This window comes from Orbicella faveolata, unplaced genomic scaffold (assembly GCF_042242905.1).
Source record: "Orbicella faveolata isolate gen_17 unplaced genomic scaffold, um_ofav_v1 contig_34, whole genome shotgun sequence".
NCBI classification, from domain to species: domain Eukaryota; kingdom Metazoa; phylum Cnidaria; class Anthozoa; order Scleractinia; family Merulinidae; genus Orbicella; species Orbicella faveolata.
Genome location: NW_028301563.1, coordinates 14,209,985 through 14,237,895, shown reverse-complemented (window position 1 = coordinate 14,237,895; position 27,911 = coordinate 14,209,985). Strand labels below are relative to the sequence as shown.

The window sequence follows — 27,911 nt, the reverse complement described above, 5'->3', positions numbered from 1 at the left end:
TTCGGGAAACGAGACTTATTCAAAAATCGAGACTCGTTCGTGAAACCATTTTTGTTCGTGAAAGGAGGCTAGTTAATTATTAAGTTCTTTTAGGTAAATTGACAACCCGATCAATAGACTGAGTTTGATTTTAATTTCAATGTTAATTGTAAAATTTAAATATTATGCAAAATTTTTTATTCGCAATCTTACAAACTATATAAATGCTAACCAGAAACTGTAACTTTAAATAATCTTAACCTTGAAGCCACACGCGCAGGCTCTCACACGCTTGCCCGGTTCCTTGTGCCTGTGAAATTAAATCTTGCTGTTCCTCTTGACAGGAAATTGTCATAGGTTTTTATAAACAGATGGGTAACGCCCCTGAGAACCACATCATTATAGGCTAAAAGCGATAAAGGCGATTTAAAACGCTTTGTTCCACCAATTGCAAGATATTTTGCTTACTAAAACATTACAACAATAAAACATTTTTGAATTACTCCCTAGACACTACGTACAATCTGCGACAAAATTCAGTAAGCACCTTTTTAGGCCGAACTCAAAAATGAACTTTAAAACCAAACACACCTCGAAATACAATACTCCAACCCTTTCCTACATTCAATGTTGTACAAGCACAAATGAGGAAAAAACTAATTTATCAGGGGAGAGTCGGTCAAATTTAAGGGAGTCGAGTCTAAAATAATATAAAAATATTGTGATCTCAGCGGCAATGTGTGGGCTATTGTGTCGCAGATTGTAGGCCCATCTTTCTTTCAGACGATATGCTGTAAAAATTATCTTAAGGAAAATGCGTGCATTATTGTATGTACAAACTGCAACACGATCTATCTATGTTATCCGGAGCAAAATACATCGCATTTACTACGCTTAATTATTCTACTGCGCATTAAATTGTTCCACTGATTTTCATTTCAATAAACTTCAAAAGCTTTCGCAACACTTTATGTTTTTGTTATAGCTAAGGGTAACTAATCCTGTAATGGACTGGAATACAAAGTTCATTGTTATACCTCCCAACTCAAATACGTGTCACGTGTAATTTTTCTCGCCCTATAAAAACAACAACTCGAACTTTCAATTCGAACGTGTTCAAGATCCGGCAAATTTGTGCGTCAGTCAAGCTAATAACTTGCTCGTTGTAGTGACGGCAAAGAAACACTTTCAAGTCATAACAGAGGAAGTTAAGCAAAAAAGCTCTTAATCCCCTAGTAAAGCAACCAAAAAAAAAAGAGAAAAACTTGAAAACAATCTTTGGATTGTACAGAATTAAGAACGATGAAGTTCTTAGAACTAAACAAACCAAAACTAGTATGCATGAGGTACATTTTAGATTTATTCTATTTTTGAATTGGAAGGTATAACAAATACTTCATGACCGACCTACGAGAAACAAAAGTCCTTTTAAGTGGGGCCAGCCATTAAGTGCCTCTTGTTATATAGCTGGAGTTAATTTGAATATCACGTTTGTTCTTATTGGTTGATTTAGAGTCACGTAATTACAGTTACAGTTACAATTACCGTAAATTAAAAATTACAATTACAGAATTATCGCGCGCTCTCTCAATAACCAGGAGGTTACTTTTTCTTCTACTTGATTTATTACTTTTCACTAAACGTAGCCTGCAACGCAGGCAGTCTTCCCGAAAGGAAAAAAACGTAGAGGTTCCTCACTGATTTTTTCTTTCGGGGAGGGCGGCTGTGACGCAAGACGTAAGTAGTAAATAGTAAACACACGCAGGCTACTATGACACAGGCTCCAGCTATATAACAAAGCACTTAATTACTGGTCCTTTAGGAAAAAGTTTGTTTCGTTTCCCGCCCTACACCACCCCCCCCCCCCCCCCTCCAACCCCCTTCCCATCTTCGTCTCGGGAAACATCGACATTCTCGAGAAAACAAAGCTAACTGCTTCTCTCGGGACCAGTGATTAAGTATCTATTACACAATATAGTCTCTATACTGTGAAGACAATACCGGGAGAAAATTTGTTATGATGCGATCCAGTCCTCGCCATTGCCTCCACATCCTGTCGTTCAGATAGGCTGCAGATCATCGTGAGAGATACCACGCCGTCCTTTGAGGGGGCCTTTCAAATTTGCCCACGCAGATTCGGCTTCCTGAGTGTGAACCCCAGTTACTGGGTCCACGAAGTTATCTGCGTGGACAACAACGCGATGTCGAGCGACGTGGTTGGGCAGATGTTGGTCCAGGTTTCTGTAGGCCCCCCAATCATCGGTGTACACTTCACTGCCTGGTTGGAGACATTTTGCAAGAATCGGCAACAGTGTCGCACGATCCCGACTCGCCACCACTTCATAATAGCCCTTTACAGGCCTCGTGGCTGTTGAAATGACTCCAAAGACCCACAAGTCGAGAGCTCTTCTTCCTCGGTTATACTAATAGAGTTAACGATTGTTGATTAGTGAAACTATTTGTCAAAGAATTCAACCAAATTTGACAAAACAGCAATATCACAACCAAGACATGTATACTAACTAACCTTTGCTTTGTGATTGAATTTGCTTTCGTCGCACTTCACGACAGCTGTTCCCCCAAACGGAATAAAAGGGTGTGTTACGATGTCCGCTGAACATACGTCCTCCAAACTTCGGAAAACAGTGCAGACAAGGTTGTTATTTATGGACATCATGTTCGCGGTGGATTTACGACTCTGGTCCGTGGACCAGAAGTAAATCATCATTAAAAGTTCCCCCAAAGGGATTTTTGGCCACTTGGCAAAAAAACTGTTAGTTCTGATGCTTCGTTTCTTCCTGCAAGTACTGCATCTCCTAAAGGAATAGAACCAGTGTCAAATTCAGAATTCCTTTGGACGCCTCTATTAGAGATTTACAAGGGATATTACTACAGTTGTTCTCGGTCTCATATCTTCTACGCCCAAGCGGAATGGCTCACTCTACCGCTTCAAACGGAGTGCGTTTTGGGTAAGAGATCTGCTATGGAGTTCCGGGAAGAATTATTTAGTCTGCGTTTTTAGCAATGACATATCCGAGATATGACATAGTCTCGTCTTCTGGACGTTTGTTATACAATAGCAATGCGGTTAGCCTGCAAGAACGAAACATGATCTTCGAGATATAGGTGTGAAATCCCAACGAATGCGTTTCCCGCAATATTACTCCAGTAGTCCCAGCACTATTACTCCATTTTTGTCAAGAGAACGCGCCAAAACTTTGTGCCCGTATTTCTCTGTGCGGTCTTGGTTTGTTTTCTTAATTTACACGCTCCTTATATCTGCGTTCCCTAAGATTTTTGTATTTCAAAAACTAGAAGCCGAAAATGACGTATGATAAATATCAATGGAATAATGAAGCTCGCATTTATGGTTCAACATATAATACGAGTATACCAACTTGCGTGACTTGCCATCCAACATGGCAAGTGAGAAGGCGAGCTCGAGAGGAGCGAACATGAAACGCGTGATAGTGCCACGCTCGCAGCAGGCTATCAAGAGATGTTTTTTACATTTCGTTCAACAGACCACGTATAATCGCTAGTTCAAATCATTCAGGTAAAGAAGAAGTACGCTTCACGATTTTTTATTGGAATTTCGAATGCTCTGTCCGATCGACGCGGGTTTGCATATACTAAGATAAAGTACATATTCCGCATGTCTTTAGACTGCTTACGGACTTTTTCTTTCCCGAATAATCATTCTGTAGCTCGCGCTATAGCCATGGTTTATGCTCTCACTAGAAACGGACCCAGCATTCCAGCGTGCTTGCAGCCCTACTGCTCAGTAATGGTTTAAATTATACAACTCTTAAGTTAATATAGCCTCTCTTTATACTAACCATTGGTATCCGTCGACGTGGGCATCCGATCTTTCAACCATTGTCATGGCTTGGTTGCATCCTCCACAGTGGAGCGGATTTGCCAGTAAAGATCGGTTTTTAAGCCAATTTATTACTCTTACCGATGAAGCTTGCCCTAAATCGGTAAAATATCGCAGGTCCGTGCTTAACGTCTTCAATGAAAGATTTATAATGGTGAAGAGCAGTGAAACACTAAGATTACACTTTGGACTAAAAGCGTGCTCCGAGAAACGTTTCGCTACAGGAGGTCTTTCAATGAGTAATTAAATGACAAAGCCCAGCACTCCCACCCCCAGAATTATTGGATCAGTTTTTGTTTCTGGGCAACCGACCTCGGTTCTGAAAAACTGTCCTCGGAAAAAGATCTGTCCTCGGTTACAGAATGTACGGTCGGTAAACTGTCCTCGGTTGGTGTCCACGTAACCTCCACGGTATTAACCGAGTCTGGGATTCACGAACCGACTTCATTTTATAAACCGTACAGGGTTGCCTTTATCCGACCGTGATAACAATGGGTTGACAGGCCTACACAACTCCTATCCACGTGTCATAGCCGCTTTGAGAGTTTTGCTCGAACTAGTATATCTTTGAGGATCTGCCCCTTTTGTATTGTACGATAGGGGGATCTTTGAATATTTCGCTAAGCAATAATCCTGTTTTTCGGAGGACATTTCACCAGAGTAGAGCCGTTAGAGGTCATAGGTCTGCGTGGTTTCCGCTGTTATCCGCGTGTAATTTGTTGAGTTTGACACCTCTGTTTTTGGCCACGTGCTACTTTTTTTGGCTCATTTTGATTGCAAGATATGTTTTAAGCTCTCTAAATATTAGCTCTGGAGGGACAAAGTTTGAAATATTCCGTGAGCATGTTGGTTACTTGCATTTTGTATTATTACGCCGGGCCCGGCTGTTTGATTTACTGTTGCAAGTTATGCTGCTTGTTATCACGGGTGTCATATTTATCTTTGTCCGGCTTCGCCAGAGATAGCTGTAGCTTTCCTTGTTGAAAGCTGTGAGTCTGTCTTAAAGATACGTTCTTATGCTTCTTGCATCAATTTCATCGAGCTTTTTGTCCTTCCAGTTTGTTCGTTCTGGGACTGCAAATGTAGGTGTTCACGCGCAAGTCTGTGGACTTTTTTTGCGTGTTGTTTATGATATTGTGTGGTTTTATTCAGGCAGAAGCTCTGAATTTAGGAGTTCTTCCTACGATTGTTCATCCAGCTCCACGTTGTGGTTGTCATTGCTTTTATTTGCGATGCTGTCAGGTTTTCTTGAGACTGTTAATAGTCTCTATTTTGTTAGGAGGCTCGTAGCCTTGTAGATCAGGCAAGACCGCGGTTTCGATCCTTCTGGATCTCATCAGTTGCCGATAGAATGGAGTGGTAGAGACCAATGCTCGGTAACACTCCGCACCTGGCATATGTTTTTTGTATTATATACTCGTTCGGCGGATCGAGAATTCTTGATTGTGATTGGTAGTTTTGCCACTAGCGAATGGTGGGCATAAAGTCTTCGATCCTATTGTACACAGCTTGACACTGTGTTTTCTATGATGACTATAACGCTTATTTTCTCCAGCATGTGTGATTTGAATTGAAGGATAAAACGTAAGATAGTTATGCGTTGCATTTATACGGCATTTCTCCAAGTTTTGGAGGTTTGCGTAGAGTATTTTGCACGCATTTCGTATGTTTATCCTTTGTTTTTAGTGTAGCTAATGTACACCTTGGACTCACATGCTGTGATTGGATAACAATGGGTTGACAGGCCTACACAACTCCTATCCACGTGTCATAGCCGCTTTGAGAGTTTTGCTCGAACTAGTATATCTTTGAGGATCTGCCCCTTTTGTATTGTACGATAGGGGGATCTTTGAATATTTCGCTAAGCAATAATCCTGTTTTTCGGAGGACATTTCACCAGAGTAGAGCCGTTAGAGGTCATAGGTCTGCGTGGTTTCCGCTGTTATCCGCGTGTAATTTGTTGAGTTTGACACCTCTGTTTTTGGCCACGTGCTACTTTTTTTGGCTCATTTGATTGCAAGATATGTTTTAAGCTCTCTAAATATTAGCTCTGGAGGGACAAAGTTTGAAATATTCCGTGAGCATGTTGGTTACTTGCATTTTGTATTATTACGCCGGGCCCGGCTGTTTGATTTACTGTTGCAAGTCATGCTGCTTGTTATCACGGGTGTCATATTTATCTTTGTCCGGCTTCGCCAGAGATAGCTGTAGCTTTCCTTGTTGAAAGCTATGAGTCTGTCTTAGAGAGACGTTCTATGACCTCTATGTATATTGTTCATGTATAAGCTGGGCAGATCTAAGGGGGATGGGGCAGGTTTAGAGGGTTTGATGTTACATCCTAAACTAAAAAGTGGAGCATTAGAACAAGTCCATATCTCGAACCCCCGTACCTATAATCCAGTATCTGCCCCAGATAAGACGATTTCAATTGATAGTTTGATTCAGCCCCCCTGTGGGATAATGATAGTGTTGTAATTAAGCGCAAGCCCACTATTTCTAAGGTGGGTTAACAGTTGACGATAAAAACGAGGATACAAAAAAAGATCCTAAGGAGGCATCTCGTAAATGGCATCATTTAGTTTCCAGCACTGTAATGACCAATCAACTCTAAAAATTTGAACAGGTATTTATTCCACTAAGCAAAACCAAAGAAAGTCGATCAGGAAATTAAAATCAGGGTGTACATTTCTTAATTTTTATAAAACTTAAATGTGTTACTGGTATACAAGGAATAACAACATGAAATTCTGGGTTGTCTTAATTGGGTTTTACTGTGCTTTCAAAGGCAATTCAATTTTTCCCAATGGTTATCAAAACCAGGAATTAACTAAAAATATATTATTTCTTTCACCAGTTTCAACAAGACAGTATCTTACATCCTTAGCTCAATCCGGGACCCTGGAGACTGACAATGGTGAGTCAAGAGCGGAAAATTTAATAAAGGGAAGGAAGAATCGAGCTTTCTGAAAGCAAAGATTTTTATGGGATAGAACAATAGCATGTGTAGACCCATGTAGTCCTGACCAATACCTGTTGGAATGTAAAAAAAATTGTGAACTGTAATCATACCCAAAGGCCAGTGCAAAAATAAAAAAAAAGCTGGACACTATCAAATCCCACTTCAGTCTTATAATCCTCACACATATTAGGCCAGAAAATTGGACATCTCTACCAGCCGAAGACATAAAAAATAGCTATGCCCTAAATCTGAAAATGAAACCATACCATCAAAGACACCTATATTATTAATAAAAATTTCAAAGTACCACTAGCTTAAAAACAAATGCTTTTAAAATTCCTTTGAGGGAATTCTTGAATCCTGTCTTAATCTATTTCAGATTCCACATTATCACCAAGAACTGATACATCTCAGGGTGAGAGAATTTCGTTTCCCCTACATGTACATTTGATGTGCTTAAATTCAGTATGGAGGACTAACACTCCATTCTTACTAGTCTTGCCTTTTTTCCCTTTTGATCTTATTTGCAAGTGGGTAAAGCTGTAGAAAATTACTGCAACTATTCTTTGCAGAAAATACAGATGAATTTCAAAATCAAACTATATTTCTCTTGTTACATGGGTTTCAATAGGAGCATGGACACCTACTTCATCTCTTCCCCTGGTCACTCAAATGTAAATCCTGTAATCCAACTGACCATTGAAGATGGTAAGTTGTACCAAGTTGTAATGCCCATGACTATATGTTCGTGTGTGTTTCGAGAAAATAAATTAATCAATCAATCAATGAAATATAAATACTGGCATTAAATAAGATCCAATAAGGAAAGACTATTTTCATACCCTATTATTTAAAATATCATGTCATTTACATGATAATGGATCTCTTTTCATTGACTCTATAAATTTTGTTGCCTGCAGTGCTGATACAATCATCAGAAAGAATTGTGACACCACAACTTATGTGTGCAAATTGCTGTGGTGTTAGATTTGAGTGTGTTTACCAATTACAGGACAAGAAAACCAAATGGGATGACATCCCTGTTAAGTTACATGAACCAGAATTCGAGTTATCAGGGTAAATTTTTATCAAGGGCAATGAAATTTGGTTCGAGTTAGCGGGGAATTCGAGTTATCAGAGTTTGAGTTAACCAAGTTGAAATGACTGAAAAGTGGGGACAAATCCAATAAAATGGGACTTGGTTCGAGTTAGCAGGAATTCAAGTCATCTGAGTTTGAGTTACCGGGGTTCTACTGCACTGTTAAAACTGCAAACATTTACATACAAATTGGTTGCCATGGGAATGGGATACAACTGCTAACATTGTCTTCCACAACTACAGATGCCGATTTACAACAAAGTCCATTTGAGAATTCTGTGATAGTACTGGACCAAATTCAAGGTAACTCATTTTTTAATTAGCCCATCCAGGCTTTTATCCAGGATTTGAAAAATGGGTGTCCAAAATGTGCACTAGTGTCTGCTCAAATGGACATTTATAAGGCAACATATGAACAATGATTTTCTTTAAGAATAGACCGTCCACAAGACAACCTGGACACTCATCTGGCAAATTGCCTGAGCTCAGCCCATTGACTCCCATGTCACCCATTGGTCCCTTTTTCACTTGTTAACCAATCAATGTCAACTGTGTCAGATCAGCCTCGGATGTTCCAGTCCAAAGTCATTTTCTCACTATTATCTTATTGAAAAAGTAGAATCCACTACTCTGAGGTTGAAATTCACTGCAGAGTCAAAGTTCTCTAATACGGACACCAAAGGGACAGAGCAGAGAGTCCGTATTAGAGAATTGTCTGCATTGGAAAGGTCACTATGATGACATCACTTTAAAGTCTCCACTGACAGTTTAGTGTGTTTAGTAACTAAAATCAGGCTTAAAAGTGACATGTCAATCATTGGTATCACTGATTGATCAAGTGTCCATGTTTTGGAATTGGCTTCCTAGGGCCGAGATTTGGTGTCTGTTGTCCATTTTTGAGAGGGTCCATAGAATAGAATTTTTTTTAAAAGGCAATGTACATGTATGAGAATTTTCGGTACAGAGGAAACTGTCCATATGGAAAATTGGAAAATTCTTTCTTTGCTCAATGCATCACTATGATTTCCATGATTTTAGAGATACTAAACGATGTTCATTTCATCACATTTTATATTATAGTCCTCTTGCTTAAGTTAGTTAACTTAAAAGGATTAAAGACAGGGCATTTCATACTGAAAGCACGCATTTATTACACGAGTGTCTTTATTCATTCAGCACAGCAAGAAAATAATTCTTCAGCAGCCAGGGCTGCTGAAAGAACAAATTCCAGCACAAACTCAAGATCCCTTTCTACAGCAGGTACGTGCATGCAGCATAATGTACATAAATGAAATTACAAAATGCATATTTCTTAGCATAGCTACATTGTACACTGTAATGATATTTTATTACAATGTAGATTTATTTATATTTTGCCTCAGAAAACCAGAAACAACAACCACGATACAGAAAATAATACTTAAAATGTACTGTAACATCAACTTGTTGTACAGAGTGGTTAAACGTGCACATTTCTATTACACTGACAGCATGGTTAGTGTGCAAAAAATGTCATGTCTGATTAGGGCTAGTGGGTTTTGCAGCTGGTCTAGAGAATTTTTCCTTCACAAATGAATTTTAGCAGGCAAAAAATCACAAAATCACACACTAGCTGGAGTCAATGTATGCCTTTTTGTTGGTGTCAATCTACACAAAATAGAACACGCTGATTTATACAACAATCGGGCAGTCTACAAAACTCTAATAATAATGATAATGATAATTTCAATACTCACTAAACACGAGTAAAAGTCACTTAATGACTGTAAGTACATGTAGTCAACAACAACAAGAGTTCAGCTATTTACAGTCAACATAGACAATGAAAATATCCCAGCAACGATGGATTCCTACGTGTATCTTCAACATTGGCTTTGTTTGTGTACAACACTGAATTAGAGGGCAGGTGTTTGTCAATTGAAATCAAATTTAAAGTAGAATAAAGGCAAAATGGAATTTTTTTCTTTCTTTAACTGACTGCCTCAGCTTCTTCTGTTGCTTATTATGGCTTTCAAACATGCATTGTAATTTGTGTAAAGGTTTAAACCAGTTAATGTCCGTAGGTTTCCTTGGCACACCATTCTACAGTGAAGGCAACAAAGGTAAAACTCATTACATTGTGTTTATTGCATGGTGATTATGCAATATTCTATCGAATGTACATGTATACTTTAAAGTATATTAATTTATGCTGTTACTGTGACTTTTATATTCAGACATTCATGTCAGGGAAAGCATCCAGTTGGTTTTGAACATAAGATATAAATGTAATTATCTATCTGCGTGGTTTTTAAAAACATGTCTACAGACATTTTTTCACTTGGTAACCATTGATGGTCTTGATAAATTCCTTTAATCAAGTGATTTTGATACAGCTATATCAAACCTTGAATACAGGAAATAAATTCAATATCAAATGATTGTATTTGGTAACCTAACACCATTGTTGCCCTTTACCGACTGATCGTCCACCAAAAGCGTCTCTGCATTCCATTCTCAGTAAAGGCACACGCGATAGGTATTTATTTATATTGTCAAATAGCTTTTTGTACCTGAATGTAAAAAGATTGCTCCTTAACAAAAAACTGATTAAATTGTGCAATGAACTGGAAAAGCAATTGGCCAAAATTAATTCGCAAACAGTCCACCTTAGCGGTTTGTATTGAAAAATTCGGAGGGCTTAGGGAACCAATCAGAATTGAACCATATAACAAATATGATTTGTTGATATAATAGAAACGCAAGATGTGTTCTTAGCCTTGAAAGTCATACATAATAGTTATTATTTTTATATTTTGGTTCAGATATACAGAAGCAAAATGTAGAAATAATTTTTACAATGTACATGTTTGTCAAGTTCTTGTACAGTCTTCAAAATGTTGTAGAAAAGGGTGGACTTTTGTAGACGGTCCACATACACATATTGACAGGTCGCGATCCAACTTACACAAGCTTACTATGATTTACACAAGGAAACCACAAGATATAATAGATACTTGTTTCAGTTGCAAGGTTCTGTTTAGACCAGCGTTAAACCTATGTTGCGTTCTACTCTAATTAATTATAATTTTGTAAAACAGTTGGAACCGTGGCTGGAGACATGTCACCTCATGGCTTGGGAGGTAAGCTTAAATTAATGAATGCACAGATTAACACAAACATTAAGCTTAGGTACAGTAGGAAGCTTCCTACATTTGTGAAAAGTAAATAAACTGGAAAGTCCTTAAAGAAAAGAATTCTGAATGCAATTTGTTTTGCTTTCTTTCTTTATTTCGGAAGAGGAGTCCAACTTACCTTCTCGTACAAATGAGGTGGTGCGCTGCGAAGAACGTTTGTTGGCCTCCTGCAGAGGAGAGAACACTTCCCTGCCAAGTTTCCTTGTTCACTCTTTCGACGAGGTAGGTAACAAGGGCTTGCCAGCAGTCGCTTGTCTAATATCACTGATGACAAATTACTCAGTCATCTTTTGCACCCAAGAATGTGAGCGTAATTTGCACCCAGGAATGTGAGCGTACATGTAATTTGTACAATTATTAGGACTTTATCCAAATGCGTGAAAGCAAGTATGCACACGCACAGATTGCTGGTAGTTGTAATAAAGAGCTCGCAAAGACTTCTGGGGGGGACTTTCATTATCGCGAGGAATATGGAACAAAACATTTTCCGATCAAACCTGGCCAAGTAGGAGGAATGGCTCTGACCATTTTTATTCCTTTTCATAATTCCCTGCATGCATAAGGGAAGCAAAGTGGGGCAACGAACTGGTTTGCCAAACTGGAGAGGGGAATTTCGGTCGGGCCGGTCCGAATGGTCAAAGTGGGCCACCTCCAAAGGGGTCACGAATTCTGCGATCTTAAGGAACCGAAACGGACCTTTCCATATGACTTCCAACCGAAATTTTGGGGAACTTCGGCATAATATAAAGCACCTCTGATAGTTGCAGGAAAGGAAGCGGAATCGCGATAGACGTGAAAAGAGTACAAAGATAGGAGCTCAATGTTATTTTCTTCAGGTTTAGATCTCTGATCCCCTGCAAAGCTAATAAAGCTTTTCACGATTTTATACCACAAACACCCACACATACAAAATAACCAATCACAACCAAAAAAGCAAGGAACAAAAGCAATGGGAAACGCGTGAAGTGCACTCTGGTCCAGTTGACCGGCAGCTGTTAATAATAACCTTATCAGTTAAAAAAAGTTTTCAAAAGCACGACTCAAAAGCATTTTATATTTGCCTTTCAGCTTTGCTGGCAGGCGCGGACGCTTACGATGGCTATCTGCATAGTCCTACTCAACCCCAGAAAGGAGAACTCTGGAGTAAGGGAGGGGATTGTGAGGTATACATGTGCATGCAGTGTATCAATGCTAACATGCCTTTATTGAGTCGGTTGAGAAGGCTGTTGTAGTAAAGATGGAACTAAAGACTGGACACCCGGGTTCACTACTGTAGATGTCCCGGGCGGCACCATCGATTTAGCCGGACTTTATGTCAAAAACTTTGATGCATCTCAATGTTAAAATTGTCATCATGAAAGGACAATGTTATAATATTATACCCAGTAGTCACCACTGATAATTCAGTACATTGAATTGGTTACTTGAAGGGCTCTAAGATGGCTATCGGCGCAATACCATGGAAAGGGTTTGTTCTACTGGCCTGGAGAGACATCCTCCACAGATGGAAGGCGAGGTAAGTTGTAAATTCATCAGTTATCATCAATTAACAAATAAAAGAGTGTGGAGTGTTTCGTTCCACAATGCTTTAAGAATTTTGAATAAATTTATTGAATACTTGTTTAGAAGTTATAGTTCATCGACAACTGCTGTGTTTTCTTACATGTCACTGTGTAACATCAAAGGAGAAAAATAATTAACCAAAGGTTAACAGAACTATCGTCAATTACTGTTATTTCTATCCTTCACAGTTTGCAACATGTTCGGTGTACGCTACACCAGTGATGCCGTACTGGTCATCGTTCCTTCCAGTTCCTCAATGTGGAAACCAACATTGCTAGATGATATTGAAGGTAATGGATTGTTTGAGAGCTCTGAATGCAACGTGTAGATATCGTCTCGTCTCCTTACTCTCTAAAAGTATGACATTATAATATACCAGGATGCTCGTAAAGCGTTTCTACCATTGTTCTTTCCAAATTTTGGTTTACTTAGCTTTTGTTGGGTTGTTTTAATCTGTCAGTTAAATTGCGATGTTCATGCCGGGTCGAAATACAGTATTTCTGTAATACTTAATAAGAGTAATTGCCTGGGTACTGGTGGTTAGCAGGGTGAAATTGAATAGAAATTGCATGGAATACATACTTTCCACACTTAATTTCTGCAAAGTAAAGGTACTCCCTCTCCGAATCTCGACCAGTTTCTGAGGGATTTAAACTGAAACCAATTTTCCGCCAGTGTAACACAGACAAAAAGAGTTTTTCATAATTATTATAAACCAACAAAGATGTGTATATGTTACCGCAGATAGCAGTATCACTGCAACAAATATTGAAGACAGGCTGGCGACGGCATTAGAGAAAGCAACAGATATGCTGAAAGTGCTGTCTATACAAAGGTAGGTTTGCTCATTATTTTTCAAATTAATGATAAATCTGAAGGTAGAAAAGTCGCCTCAGAAAACCTTGACATAATGTACGTGTGTACAGATTTAATTTTACAGACAATTCTGGAGATATAACGACATAATAATCCTATAATATGATATAATGCCTAAAACTGTTAATTAAATCTAAAAAGTAAATGATATATATCTATGATCTCTGACTACCATTTTGCAGGGAGAAACTCGAAACTTTCAGGAGAGACAGGGCTGAGCAAGAAGATGACTTGCGAGTAAGTAATGTAAGAAATGTTAGTATTGTAATTACAGTAAGTATTGTACGTTGTGTTGTAGTTATTGATTAAATTTAAAAAAAGAGAAAGAAAGGGGCAGTCAATAGGATGCAAATGACGGTGACAAGATTGACAAGTGAATGATTTCACGGGAAAATTCGGAAAAGCGCTTGTTAAGTAGTTGGTGATGTGTTTCGGTTTTAAGACCATAAATTTTTCCGTTTAATGCAACTTTGTACAAACTGTTTGCTGGGCATTTGACGTTAGCCTCCCTGTTAGCACGAGTGTTTCCTTTCCCTCCTCTTAATTTTAATCATTTTGGTAGCTTTTTATAACATAAAATAGACCTTACAGCGGTTTGTTCCGTTCTAACACCATTCTATAATTATTGTGCTACTCTAAGTTTAATACGTTTTCCGTGAAACCATTTTGCAGAAAATGTTTGTGAATTATTGAATAGTTGTCCACTCGCCCCATTTACAAAAGAATTACATCGTGTTATTACGATGTAGCTTGGATGTCCTGTGTCTGCAGGCATTGGTAAACCTTTTACCTAAATTGACAAATAATATTCAATAGGCACTTTAGTAAAAACCACATGAAGAACTGTAATTTCCTTTACCTAATCTGAAGGCCAGCATGAAGCTATTGTCTTTGAAGAACTTATAAGTTGTTAATTTTTTTTTTGTTCTGTTCTGGCAAGTTGCCTCAGGTAGCTCAAAAAACAGACAACGAAGAAATTAAATGTCACTGATATTAATAACTCTGCATTTTCAAACAGAAAGCACAACAAAATGAATCGAACGAGAGAAGGGAAGGAGAGGAGAAGGAGAAAGACAAGGTAGGAGAAGAGCAAAAATTAGAGGATAACGATGTAAGTTTTTCTTGAATGAAGATTGTTGTGCATTTGATGTTAGCCTTCCTGCACGAGTGGTTCCTTTTAATTCACTTCCTTAGTTTCAGTCATTGTGGTAGGTTAAAAATAGATAAAATAGACCTTAAAACGGTTTTCTTCAATTGTAACAACATTCCATATGCTACATTAAGTACAATAATTATTTTTCCTGAAACGATTTTGTAGACTGAAGAGAAAGATGCAAGGTCTGCAAGGAGAGCAAGGGTGAACGAAGAGCCGGTGTCGGGAAATGTGATTCGGGTCAGGTCCCGAAACGGGACACAGGAAAGGAGATTTCAAACGGGAGCTCATTTCCTTGTGAGAAGCCGCAGTAACTAAAATTGCCTTAGTTGTATACATGTAGTTGTCGTAACATGGGAGTTTATGGACCATGTTTTCACGTGAAAATAATCGGTTGTCTTGCGTGTCGACATTCATTTTAATGGAAACGTTCAGTTTAAGTTTTACTAACGTTGGCCAGTCTATACAGGAGCAACCTCATTACCAAGCTAAGTTATTCACCTTGTTCCTCATGTTGCACAACCGTCTTTATTCTGTATGTTACAGGAGGTCTACGACTGGGCCGGGGCAGATGAATCCTTCCCGCCCTATTTCACCCTGCATAGGGGCAGTGTGATGGTTTCTCACGAAGAAACAGTGCAAATGGATGAAACTTTAGATGTCACAGAGAGAGTAAGTAGACAATGTGATTTGCTCAGCTTTAAAGTGGACAATTTTTAAAATTTGACCAGAAGCCATAATCGGGGACGGAGACCTTCCCCGATTGTGGCTCCTGATTTGACACAACAATCTAGATATGCTTGATAGTCACAATACTGAAAGTTAGCCTACCCATCCTCGCATACCGGGCGCAGCTAGTAAGGCTTTACGACATTTCCCGGCGAGGCTATAGTCTAGAAAAGTCTAGAGAAACCCAGACAGTCGATCCTCGCGAACGACCTCCCAAAATGTCAAGTCTGGGTGGCCGCTGACGGGAGGTGGTGAGGGGAGGTGGAGACGGGAGCTTAGACCATATTTGGTCAAAATTCGGCCACATTAGCATGTTTATTTTTAATTCATTTATGGTGGTCTCTTTTTAGACTTCCAGGAATGCAATGTTACAAAACATTAATATCCAGTTTTCGATTCATTATCTGTTTGAATGTTAACTTTTGTTTTTACATTCTTCTGTATTTCCTTCCTGCAGGAGGAAGAGGAAATGGAGTCACTGTTTCAAACTAAGGTTAGGGAAGTTTTTTTTAAAATGTCCATCATTTAAACAAATCAAGTCTAACCTTGCAATCGGACTTATAACATATATAGCCGATATAGGCGGAGTTTTAACCAATCTTGTGAACGCGAAGAAGATCATAATATCTGCTGCTACATTTCTTTCTACCTTCCATGTCACTATTTACCTATGAATTCGCAGGGACTCATTATTATTGGCCACTTTAATTCGGACTTAGTTGTTAGGAACTTACCTTCAGCCCACTTACTGATTCATCTAGGAAGCTTCAGACCAGCCTCTTCGTGAGGTTCTTAGGAAATTTAACATCCAGATGATAGTCTCCTAATCGAGCCGGGACACTTGGGACCAGGCTCTTCGTGAGCCAGGACACTTGGGACCAGGCTCTTAGGAGCTTAACTAAGGGCAATAGACTTCCTAATCGAGCCAGGACACTTGGGACCAGGCTCTTCGTGAGCCAGGACACTTGGGACCAGGCTCTTAGGAGCTTAACTAAGGGCAATAGACTTCCTAATCGAGCCAGGACACTTGGGACCAGGCTCTTCGTGAGCCCGGACACTTGGGACCAGGCTCTTAGGAGCTTAACCTAAGGCAATAGACTTCCTAATCGAGCCAGGACACTTGGGACCAGGCTCTTCGTGAGCCAGGACACTTGGGACCAGGCTCTTAGGAGCTTAACTAAGGGCAATAGACTTCCTAATCGAGCCAGGACACTTGGGACCAGGCTCTTAGGAGCTTAACTAAGGGCAATAGACTTCCTAATCGAGTCAGGACACTTGGGACCAGGCTCTTAGGACCTTAACTTCCTAATCGAGCCAGGACAATTGGGACCAGTAAGTTAATTTCTTTCGCGCACATCAATAATTAGGGTTTTTTCTTTATGGCCAGAGCTCGCCAGTGATGGAAATCGTATTATATTTATTTGGTTTGATCAAATCTATACAAGATCTCAAATTGGGATTTGAAATATAAAATTTGATATGGTTGTTTATTTACGGCGTTTTAGCCATCTAAAAACTTGAAATTTTTTCCTTCCGATTGGTCATAAACCGGGTGAGGTGGAGGTTAATAAGAACAACGAAGTAGGTTGATCTAATATTCGAACCAACAAATGGAAACGAGAAACGCATTTGAAATGTACTAGACACTGTTTAGTTCCAACTTCGCTTCAAAATTGTGAAAATTTACAAGAACTATCCTGGATGTGCAGCTTAAGTGTCGGAGCATTTTTGAAAATGGGACGTTTTCGAGATCCATACTTCTTGCGGTGAAGATGTCCTTAATTTTAAGCGTGGTCACTCAGGATCAGGTTCTTTGTTAGCCAACTCACGCTCGGTAGATAGACTTCCTAATCGAGTCAGGACACTTGGGACCAGGCTCTTCGTGAGCCAGGACACTTGGGACCAGGCTCTTAGGAACGTACTCCGGTAGATGGACTTCCTAATCTAGCCAGAACACTTGGGACCAGGTTCCTAAGAGTCTATCTAAGATTCAAAAAGCTCATTGCTGGGCATGGGAGGGGTGTTAACGAGTATTAAGTAATTTTTGCTGGATCGCTCGAGACAAGTTTCTTTATGAGGCACCTTACCCCCGGTCGATAGACTTGGACAAGGACACTTGAGAACAGGTTCTTAAGATTTTACCCTCGCTCTATAGACTCTCTAATAGAGCCATAACACTTGAAAGCAGCCTCCTCGTGAGCGGAGGCATTTGGGACCAGATTCTTAGAATTCTTCCAAACTTTCATCCATATTCAAGTAAGGAGTAGTAAGGATACACAGAAACTTAATTTAACCGCGCATTAATTTTCATATCAAATCAATTAATCGGGGCAGGTTCTTATAATATCAACGTAACCACAATACATCTCTTTGTTTCTTGGCCACTTAGTTCGGTAAATTGAAAAGGGGGTATTCTACTCATATGTGTCAAACAGCCATCCTACGTTTAAAGGGCCCGGGATAACTGTTTGACACTTGTGGGTAGAATACTTCCCTTCTATTTTCTTTCACAGGTTTCCTTCAAGGGGAATTATAATTACCAAGAAGGTGCGCTGTCAAAAACCCTGGAAGGTAAGACCTTTTCATTTAGTTTTATGTTGAAAAAAATGTCAACTCGAAATGTTCATTTAAGGTACGAGGCTACGATTTTCCTTTTGCCTTAAATATCTTTCTCTTTGTTCTATAGATTATTTGTTTCCTTATTTTTCGTGCCTCTTCAGCCATTATGTAAACTAAATACTATTAAAAATTAAATAGGGGGTCTTTGTGTTTGGGAACGATATTTTACGATTACTCTGGGCTGGTTGGAGGTTAGTTACAAAGGTGTTATTATCATTGCAGATGCACAAACTGATGCCAAAGAAGATGGAGACAAGAAGAGCGATGATAACAATGACGTGCCAGGCACGTCTTTAGGAAGGAAAAAAAAGGAAAAGAAAGGACCGGAACAGAACAACAGCCAAAAGACTGAAGAAAAAGAAAGAGAAGGAAGGAAACCACAAAACTGACAACTGATTTAAAAATATGTTCATGTTATTTAAAGCATGGTAAATTCGATGTATTTTACTTAGGATAACATAGATAGATCGTGTTGCAGTTTGTACATACAATAATGCATGTATTTGCCTTAGGATAATATTGACAGAATATCGTCTGAACGAAAAAGTTGCCTACAATCTGCGACACAATAGCCCACACATTGCCGTTGAGATAACAATATTTCTGAATTATTTTAGCCTCGATTTCCTTAAATTTTACCCACTCTCCCTTGATAAATTAGTTTTTTTTCCTTCTGTGCTTGTACAACATTGAATGCAGGAAAGGGTTGGAGTATTGTATTTCGAGGTGTGGTTGTTTTTAAAGTTCAATTTTAAGTCTGGCCTAAAAAGTTGCTTACTGAATTTAGTCGCAGATTGTAGTGACTAGTGACTAAAAAAATGGTTTATTGTGGTATTTTTTTTAGCAAGCAAAATACAGACTTTCAAGCGAAAGCTTTTTAAATCGCCTGTATCATTTTTAGCCGAGAATGAAGTGGTTTTCAGAGACGTTATCCATCTGTTTAGAAAAACCGATGACAATTTTCTAGTAAAAGAAAAGCAAGATTTAATTTCTCATGCACAAGGAACCGGGCAAGCGTGTGAGAACCTGGATTCTGCATTTTGCAACAAGAGAGTCATTTATTCATTGGACACTCTGCTAGTGGCATCAGTCGCTCATTCCATTTATTTATTTCTTTATTTATTTTTGTTGAAAAAATCTAGTGGAAAAGGCTTTTCCTTTTAACTTTCCACCATTCAAGTGGAAGGCGCCCGTAAACGTTTATCCCTGATGGCTTCTTCAGTCCTTTTGGAAGTTTATGCTGATCTCCTCCTCAAAACTTCGATTGGCAGTTTTTGTTTTTATTCTGACAAATAATATCGTTTTCTTATTTAATTTATGAAACACAGATCGTTTATTTAATTGTTTACCAATTATGTCTGTGACTCAATACTGAGCAAGTTGCAGTTTGTAGATAGAATGGTAGAAGCCCGTTATGAAACCTATGGGCTACCAAATTTGAGTTACAGTTGAGAAAAAAAATTTTAAGGATGCAAATGATTTTTAATGACAGAAAAAGGTACAACTCATGGATAAGAATGTTGACTTAGAATCATCTTTTATTTCTTTACCTTATGTATTACACAATGTAGCTTTCATGATGTAGTTTCTAGTACAACAACTTAAAGCAAGCTATTAATATTTGGCCAATCAATTTCTTAGTTATTCATGAAATAAAAAAAAAAAGTTGCCAAATATGAAACTGACACTTACATATTTCAAATAAACCCTTCCGCGTCCCATGTTCAGACTTCCTTTTGGAGATGAAAATTTTTCGCGTTTCATTTGTTAAATTATGAAGGCTTTTGACACCATCCATAACAATTGAAGTGGCTTCAAGGTTAAGAATTTTTAAAGTCACAGTTTCTGGTTGCCTTTATATCGTTTGTAAGACTGCGACTAAAACGTTTTGCTTAATATTTAAAATTTACAATTAACATTGAAATTAAAAGCAAAATCAATTAGTCGGGTTGTTAATTTAATGAAAAGACAATGAACGTAATAATTAACTAGGCTCCCTTCACAAAAGAAAATGGTTTCACGAAGTATTTTTGCTAATAAGTCTCGTTTCCCGAACGAGTCTGGTTTTCTTAACGAGTCTCTGCCGAACAAGTCTCGTTTTAAATCTCGTTATTCCGAACTTATTCCGAACGAGTCTCGTTATTCCAAACGAGTCTCGTTTTTCTTTTTCGAGGGTGTCTCGTTTTCCTAACGTGTCTCGTTTTCAACGAGACTTTCAAAACGAGACTCGTTCGGAAAAAGACTCGTTATTCGAAACGAGTCTCGTTTTTCCGAATGTTTCTCAAACGTGTCTCGTTTTCTGAGCGAGTCACGTCTTCATGGCATATCGAGGACCTATTATATCGAGACGATTTTTGTCGAGTCCTATTAGCCTGGTTTACCAGAAACCATGAGAGATCCTAAATTTCTTACCTGGCTTCACGATTAAAGTTTTGGTCCTTTGTAGCGATCCTTGAAACCTAGGTAGCATTAAAACTGCCAGCTTTTCCTTCCAACTGTAGGTTTACATATAAAGTAGATTTATGCGTTCCTGTGTCGAGCGTGATCGTCACATACTTCGATGTTCTTTGTATTACTGACCACTGTTTTCCTCGAAGCCGGTTTAATCATGTAGACTCCTCTTGAAAGGTTTGTAGAAGCACTCTTTTGTACAACTCTCGGCACACATACATGTATGAACAGTAAACGGTGACTCGGGAAGCCAAGGAAGGATTGATACATGCCACGGCCATTTTGTGTTTACAACAAGTGATTTAGTTCCCAATCTTCCCGTGAGTATTTAACTTGTGTCGAGCGGACCGAACTTCAATCAATCGTAGAAAACTTCAATTGGAATTTTTTAATGAAACAAAACTCAATTTATTGATTGACTAGGTAAGGGCTTTGAAATCCCAGCTTATGAGAAAAATCGAATTTTCGAAGTAAAATCAGTGGTCGGTTCTTACAGAGACAGCCTCTTAAAACTTACAAGGTACTTATAGAGTTAAAAACTGTCCCAATAATAACAATTTTTAACTATAATCCAACTTGTAAGCAAGGCAATTTTGGGCATTTTGTAGTTTCTGCCAGAAATTGTCTCGTACCCACTATATTTAAACTGTAAGGCAAATGAGAAAAGTTAGAAAGGAGTATTGATATTCACTACTAACATATGCAGAATCAAATAACAAAGGTACTGGACGTATATCTATAAGTGACAATAGTCTGTTTAAATACCTTACACGATGTTAGCACTACAGCTTAAATATATTTACAAAATTAAAGTAAGGAATTTGATCATTCCCTGAAAGATGCCTGTCTGTGGAAATAACTTCGTTGCCTGGAGTCTATCATAGTGGAGTTAATTAAGGAATATGAAGACTAAGATTGCGAAATAATGTCCTAATGACGTAAGGCAAAATCCTTGAAGAATGAAACAAAGTTTAATGTAAATCGATGTGATAAAAACTGAAATTTTCATATCAATCTGATCACCAAAAAGAATTTTGAGACAGATGTTGGGCTAAAAGAAAGAGGAGACTTACAAACTGAATTGTTTCTTGGTTAGATTACCGAAGGAAGAGTTTTTTTTTTATAGATTGAGGAAACAGGCAAAATGTCTGGAAGAGATTTCTTTTGTTGGCCTCTTAATATCTACATTATGTACACACAATTTATCAGCTCAAAATGCTGCAACAGAAATCAGCAGCCTTGGAACTTTCAGAGATGAGATAATTTCTTTTGTAAAATCCGCCATATTGTACCTAGAGAGTTCTACCACCGTCATTCCATATCAGCCGGCATTTTCAGCCGTGCAAGGAATTCGTAATTCTCTCCTCTCTATCCGTCTTGTACGTGCAAGCGCCGGACGCTATCGCATTCATTGGTACTACGGCGGCTAAAACCGTGAGCCAAAACCTTTGTCACGCCTTGTGTAAATATTTCACAACGTCACCTGCTTCCTTTCATAAATCCGACAAAACCTTAGTGGTTTGTGTCTTTGAAATGGCCGCTAGTGTGGCTTAAATGCAGGCGTTTAGTGTACGTTTGTAAAACTACTTGAAGAGATCTACTACTAGTTTAGTTAATTTTAATCTTGAAAAATGTAAACCAAATTTAAAAAGAAACAAAAAGTTGTAATTTAAAAAAAAAATTGTAAAACTTCTCGGAGTAACTAGGCTGTGCTACTAAGTTAAATTTACGAGAAGTTACTATTTTATACAATTGCAAATTGCTTGTATAATGTCTAGGATGTCAGGAAATTTTTAAGTTTGACTGTTGTCTGGGCAATAGCCAAACATGTTTACTAAAGAACTTTTGGCATTCCCTACAGGCGATTACACTAGATACATTTTTTGAGAAACCAAATCGAACAAAAACACAGATAAACATACAACACAAACGTTAACCCACACGAGCTAAAAACGTGTATACTGTATGTTGTAGACTGCTTATAATTTCAATCAAAACTGGTTAAAAAGTGTTCAATAACTTTTAAACAAATTAAGCTAAACCGATAGGAAGAGCAGTTTTTAAGATAAGACAAAGTAATGGCTGTTCCTTGCAATCAAGAAAAATTGTTACTCTGGCTTTCATATCAAATTTCTTTTTAAAGTCTCTTGTCTTGAGGAATGGAAGGTATGAAAGTTTTAAATAACCCCCACTTTTCACAAATTATATACACGACTGAATATTGAAAAAATTATCAGATTTTAAGCTTTTGTAATCACACTCTATTTCCTTCTCTATAAACGAGAGCAAATGGATTGCTCAAATCACCGAAAAGAATAGACCTGCTTTGATTCAGTATCTTTGCTGCAGGGCCAAACAAATTTCTCAGAAGCTCTCTTAGAAGACAAACTGTACAAGGTTATAACAAATCAACTTAAGCAACTAATTTCTTTAAAGCCTTTACTTTTGTTAAGAGAATGCGAGTTACTTTGCTAATGCTATTCGCATTGATATTATTGCTATGCATCTACTAGCTCACTGTACAGCGTTACAGTGTCTTGCCTAAAAAAAACAGCCGTCTTATGTCGCGCCGTCAAGTCTTCTCCCGAAAAACGCCTGAAACTCGATGTGCATTTTGTTTGTTTATAGTGGTCAGGTTGTTCGTAATCCAGGTTTAAGAGTTGATAGAGGTTTAAAGTTTTCTTTCGTGGGTAAAGTATTTTCTTTGCTTATTTTTAGAGGACTTAGAGCGTGTAAGCCGTCGTCAAAAGTTGAGAGAAAAAAAATTGCTGAAGTGTATAAATGGGTAACACTAATTATGGACTAACTTGGTCATACTTTGAACAACCAGGCCATGGTTAAGTTTTACTGTAGGTAATCATGTCGTGAAGTAATATCCTGCTTGGCACTAAGAGAGACAATGATCTAAGTTTCTTGCCACTACTATTCAACTGAAGCTAACTGAAACATACATATGCTATGACCGGATTAGTCAGTACTGCAATATCGGGCAGGACAATACAACGGGTTTAATAAGTTGTAGATATAATAGGAGCCGCAATTCTTTAATTGAATGGAGATAAATATGTCGCAACAGGCAAACTTATTAATGCAGACGTTTCTTGTGACTTTACCCTCAGCCACTGTAGGATGAACACCACTCAACCAGATAGGATAGACTGCATCACAACGGTCTATCGGTGGACATGTGGTCACCATTTTTGTGCCTGCAGCTCCTTGGAAACGATACCAGCCATTGAGTGTGTTGTCACATTTGAAGTTTACTGTCACGTAGTCATATTTTCTTTCTGCATCTGTCAGATTTTTGTAATTTTGCCAGTGACATACATCAACTAAAGGAAATACACAAATGTATCAATAAATATGTGATAAACACAGAAGACATTTGACATATGTAGTCTTGTGTTTCGTAGTCATATCTTCTTTCGGCGTCTGTCAGATTTTGGTAGTTCTTACATATGTCAACTAAAACAAACAGGGTAATACGTAAATAACTCTCCCCTGATCCGTAGATACCTCTGTCGTGCTGTGTCGTTGTGTGTTACTTGTAGTTTGAATACAGTCACTTCATATATTTTGTTCAATTTTACATCACTTTATTACATCCGGTCATGCACAAACATTTCTATATGATTTGTCTTCGTTTCCATTTTTCCTGGGAACAAGGTTGTAAAAAGATCTCGCCACCGAAATATAGCTTCTACAATAGGTATTAATTACCACCTTTTTGTCTGTTTATACGAGAAAATCTTCATATTTACATTTGAAATTTCCAGTTCAAATGCTGTTGGGTAACCTGTATGTAAGCCATAGGTGAATAAATTTGTCCTTCATGCGATGATATTTATCGGCTCTAAGTGCGAGAACATCGCAATCAGCGCCAGTGTTTCTCCACTAAGGTATGTTTACTCTCTGGCATAGGATAAACCGCTGGAGGAATACCATGTGGGATACTTTAATCAACTATGTAGTGGATTCTAACTTCATATGGGTTATTATTTTTGTCCTAATACATGCCTACTTGTTAAATAAGATTCTTAAATGTGGCAAACCGTCCTTACATAACGACAAATAAAGTTTTTAACTGTAGCTGATTAAAACAGAATAGAAGATAACCCTACTAATGATAAAACTGTGTTGCACCTTCACAAATAGCACCGTTCTTTACAAATCCATCTTTGCACTGGCAGTTGTACGATCCATCTGTATTCTTGCACTCAGAGTTGGCAACAGCATCACATAGGCCGACCTGTGCTGTGCACTCGTCGATGTCTAAAAACAAAGGGATCTAAGTGTTACTATTTCAATGTCACAATGGATGTTTAAGTGTCCTATTACAAGCATAAAAGGGAATTCTGGTGGAAATAAACTACTTTACACATTAAAAAGGCGAAAAAAAGTATCAGAAAAATCTCAAGAGAACCTTGTTACGAAGGAAAATAAGTAGAATTGGCGCCTTAAATCCACTCCAAAGTTTTTACATTTCTTAAGTGATTACACGGCATATAGAAACACCTATAGCAGATACATTTTATTAGAGAAATCGTGTGGCTGGCTAACGGGAAACTTTCAGTGATATCAACCACACAGTACTGCCATCTGCCCATCGATTGTAGGCGTTTCATCCCTGCTACTTGCATGTGGTATTACCTGCTGTTATCTACAGCGATTTTCTCAATTAGAGTGTTCCAGTAAAGTCTAGTGCGCAGCTGCAGTTGAATTCGTTCACTCGTCTAAGTAACTAACTCTTCGCATCATTTCGCCTCCACCTGCCCACTAAAGGTGTAAAATCGGCCCTGAATCGAAGTCATACCCATGCGGTCAATTCCCCATCTGTCCCCCCTTCACCAGATTGGAGGTTATGACCATGGAACTACACTCCCTAGTGTGTTTAGCATGTGTAACTTTGGGTCGTGTGTCCGCTCACAGGCAAACGTTTACAAGGAAATATGCTGTAAAGAAGGAATTAAAACATTTCTGCTGGAAAAGTAAATAAGACGAAAGTTTCACAGCAACTGGTAAAAAAGGTTTATCTTTTGGTTTCCCCGTGCCCATAATAGTCAAAGACGACTTTCTTTTTTTTTTTTCCCTTCTCCAGTGGCTGTCAATTTCTAGGAAATACACCTTTTGATTGGCTTCTAATCTTTGTTAACTTTGCTGTTTTATTATTTACACAAACGATGAGGTTGGTGAGGTTATCTGTTTCGATTACCAGTTTCACATTGCGTTCCATTAAATCCAGGTGCGCAGCTGCAGTTGAATCCGTTCACTCGGTCAGTACAGGTCCCGTTGTTCTTACAGGGATGACTTGTACAATCATCAATATCTGTTTCAAGGTGATAAGGCAGAAAGTTAATAACGGTCACATTCGATAGAACCTGCAAGAACTAAAAACAAAACTCAATAACAAAACTATGCTTAAAGTTAAAAGATAGAACACTGCGCGCAAACAACTTAGAGAGAGATTAAAACCCGTAGAATTTGAATGAAAATTAACTTATTTTGGTTATAGTTACCTGTTTCACATTGTGTGCCATTAAATCCTGGTGCACAGCTGCAGTTGAATCCGTTTACTCGGTCTGTGCACTTCCCGTTGTTCTTACAGGGTTGACTTGTACAGTCATCGATATCTGTTTCAAGGTGATAAGGCAGAAAGTTAATAACGGTTGTACCATAAAATTTCACGTTAAAGCTTCCCGGATCTAAACTCTGTTTGCTAACAGAGATATTAATTATTGCAGATATTAGCGCCCCTCCCCCCCCCCCCCCAACCCCAAAACCGGATACGAGCCCATCTAATGTATAAATCAGATAACGTTCTGTTCCTTTCCAGTTGTTCCAGTCACACTGGTGTTTTATGAATATTCTTGAAACATATTCTCCGTTTATTGTGACGCACAATAAATGTATTATAAATCTAATAGTTCTAAATGTATTGGTATGTTAGCTTTAATTAGTTGCTCAGTTACGTTTTATATCGTCGTTCCGAAACATTATTTTTATTCCACTTATATCCCCCCCCGGATATAAGCACCCCCGTCTTTAAGCCCACACAAAACCCCTTATGACGTTATATGATCCCAGGGCTTTAACTTGGGATTGTACGGTATACGATAGAACCCGCAACAACAATATCTGCAAAATAACAAAAAATGCATAAGATCGTTTAACGGCCCAAATTTCGCTCCTTAGAGACTTGGATAGGTCAATTGGACAGAATTAGGAGAAAAAAGAAAGTTGTGGGGAAAAAGTGTGCTTTTCTTTAACCAAAAATGCATAAGCAAAAATATCTGTTTCTCCTCTCTTCAAGCAGTTTAAAAATCGAAGGAAATTGAATTTTGGATATAGTTACCTGTTTCACATTGTGTGCCATTAAATCCTGGTGCACAGCTGCAGTTGAATCCGTTCACTCGGTCTGTGCAGGTCGCGTTGTTCTTACAGGGATGACTTTTACAGTCATCGTTATCTGTTTTAAAGGAAAAAGGTAGAAGGTTAATAACTGTGAGGAGAGAAAACCAGATTATTTAGTATATTTTATATCAGTATTTGCTTTAGATATATATATATTTTAGTTCATTTTGCATTTCTAAGTTACAGTTTAGTATTCCAGTTCATTAACCGTTACAAACACCTGCTATTTTTGTTGTAGATCATAACTATAATAAGCGCTGAGCTGTAATTACTACCTGCGATAGTCTTTTTGTGAAACTGTCAACTACCTGTATTGTTTTGAAAGTTATTAAGAGTGCCTGCCTGTAAAAATCAGACCAATTCTTAATTTCACGGCAAGGGTCGAAAATTCGATTTCGCTCATATTCTTATGGTAGATAGGCTAGGGCATGACAAAAACCACTGGATAGTTTTTTTGGCAAAATATCCTTTTATTTCAAAGAAATATGCAAATGGCCAAATTCCGTTAAAATCGTCGTTTGACGCACCATTTTATTTAACAAGTTTGAGAGCCTCGCATGTAAAACCACATCATTCTTCCGTCTTCAAAACACTCAAATATTTTTGTGCAATGTTTAAATGTGTACTGGGTTGGTTTTAGGGAATGTTGCGTTGTGTTTTTGGGTGCAAAATAATTAAATTTCGAAGACATGTATGTCATTCACTTAAAAGTACTTCGTGAATATAATTAATTTTCATCATGTGCGAAACCTTCAAATGGATTAAGCTTCGGGTGGTTGAATCGCAGAAGGATGATCTACAGATTCCTGTAAAAACTTCTTTGGGCAAATGATTGTGAGCGACGCGAGAGCTTTTTAAAGTACGTTAAAAATGCAAATATTTGACCATCCGTCGTCAAATTTCAATTCACGGGTTAGACGTATATTTTAGCACGCGCCACATGACTTGACCTATAATAAGTTGAAATAGACACTGAGCTGATAATTTCGAAATGTTCTAACCTTATTTGTTGCAGG

General features: G+C 38.3%; 1 protein-coding gene and 2 pseudogenes across 3 annotated transcripts; 1 reads left to right on the top strand and 2 right to left on the bottom strand.

Moving 5' to 3' along the window:
* Positions 1-1,932: 1,932 nt before the first annotated feature.
* Positions 1,933-2,815, bottom strand: LOC149104942 (uncharacterized; annotated as a pseudogene). The gene is made up of 2 exons (XR_016201680.1): positions 2,507-2,815; positions 1,933-2,402 (listed from the first exon to the last, which is right to left on the bottom strand). The product of XR_016201680.1 is annotated as an uncharacterized LOC149104942 (transcript).
* A 3,757-nt stretch (positions 2,816-6,572) lies between these two features.
* Positions 6,573-19,977, top strand: LOC110069327 (uncharacterized; annotated as a pseudogene). The gene is made up of 17 exons (XR_016201681.1): positions 6,573-7,526; positions 8,161-8,220; positions 9,094-9,177; positions 9,981-10,019; positions 10,998-11,039; positions 11,197-11,315; positions 12,162-12,256; positions 12,524-12,609; positions 12,845-12,946; positions 13,401-13,491; positions 13,715-13,769; positions 14,551-14,643; positions 14,851-14,982; positions 15,232-15,357; positions 15,872-15,907; positions 17,928-17,985; positions 18,256-19,977. The product of XR_016201681.1 is annotated as an uncharacterized LOC110069327 (transcript).
* Positions 19,978-22,730: 2,753 nt separating this feature from the next.
* LOC149104941 (uromodulin-like) lies at positions 22,731-26,944 on the bottom strand. The gene is made up of 4 exons (XM_089272300.1): positions 26,924-26,944; positions 25,697-25,862; positions 24,628-24,756; positions 22,731-23,816 (listed from the first exon to the last, which is right to left on the bottom strand). The coding sequence occupies exons 1-4, from the start codon at positions 26,942-26,944 to the stop codon at positions 23,452-23,454; spliced, it is 681 nt and encodes a 226-aa protein (XP_089128426.1). The 3' UTR covers positions 22,731-23,451.
* Positions 26,945-27,911: the final 967 nt, after the last annotated feature.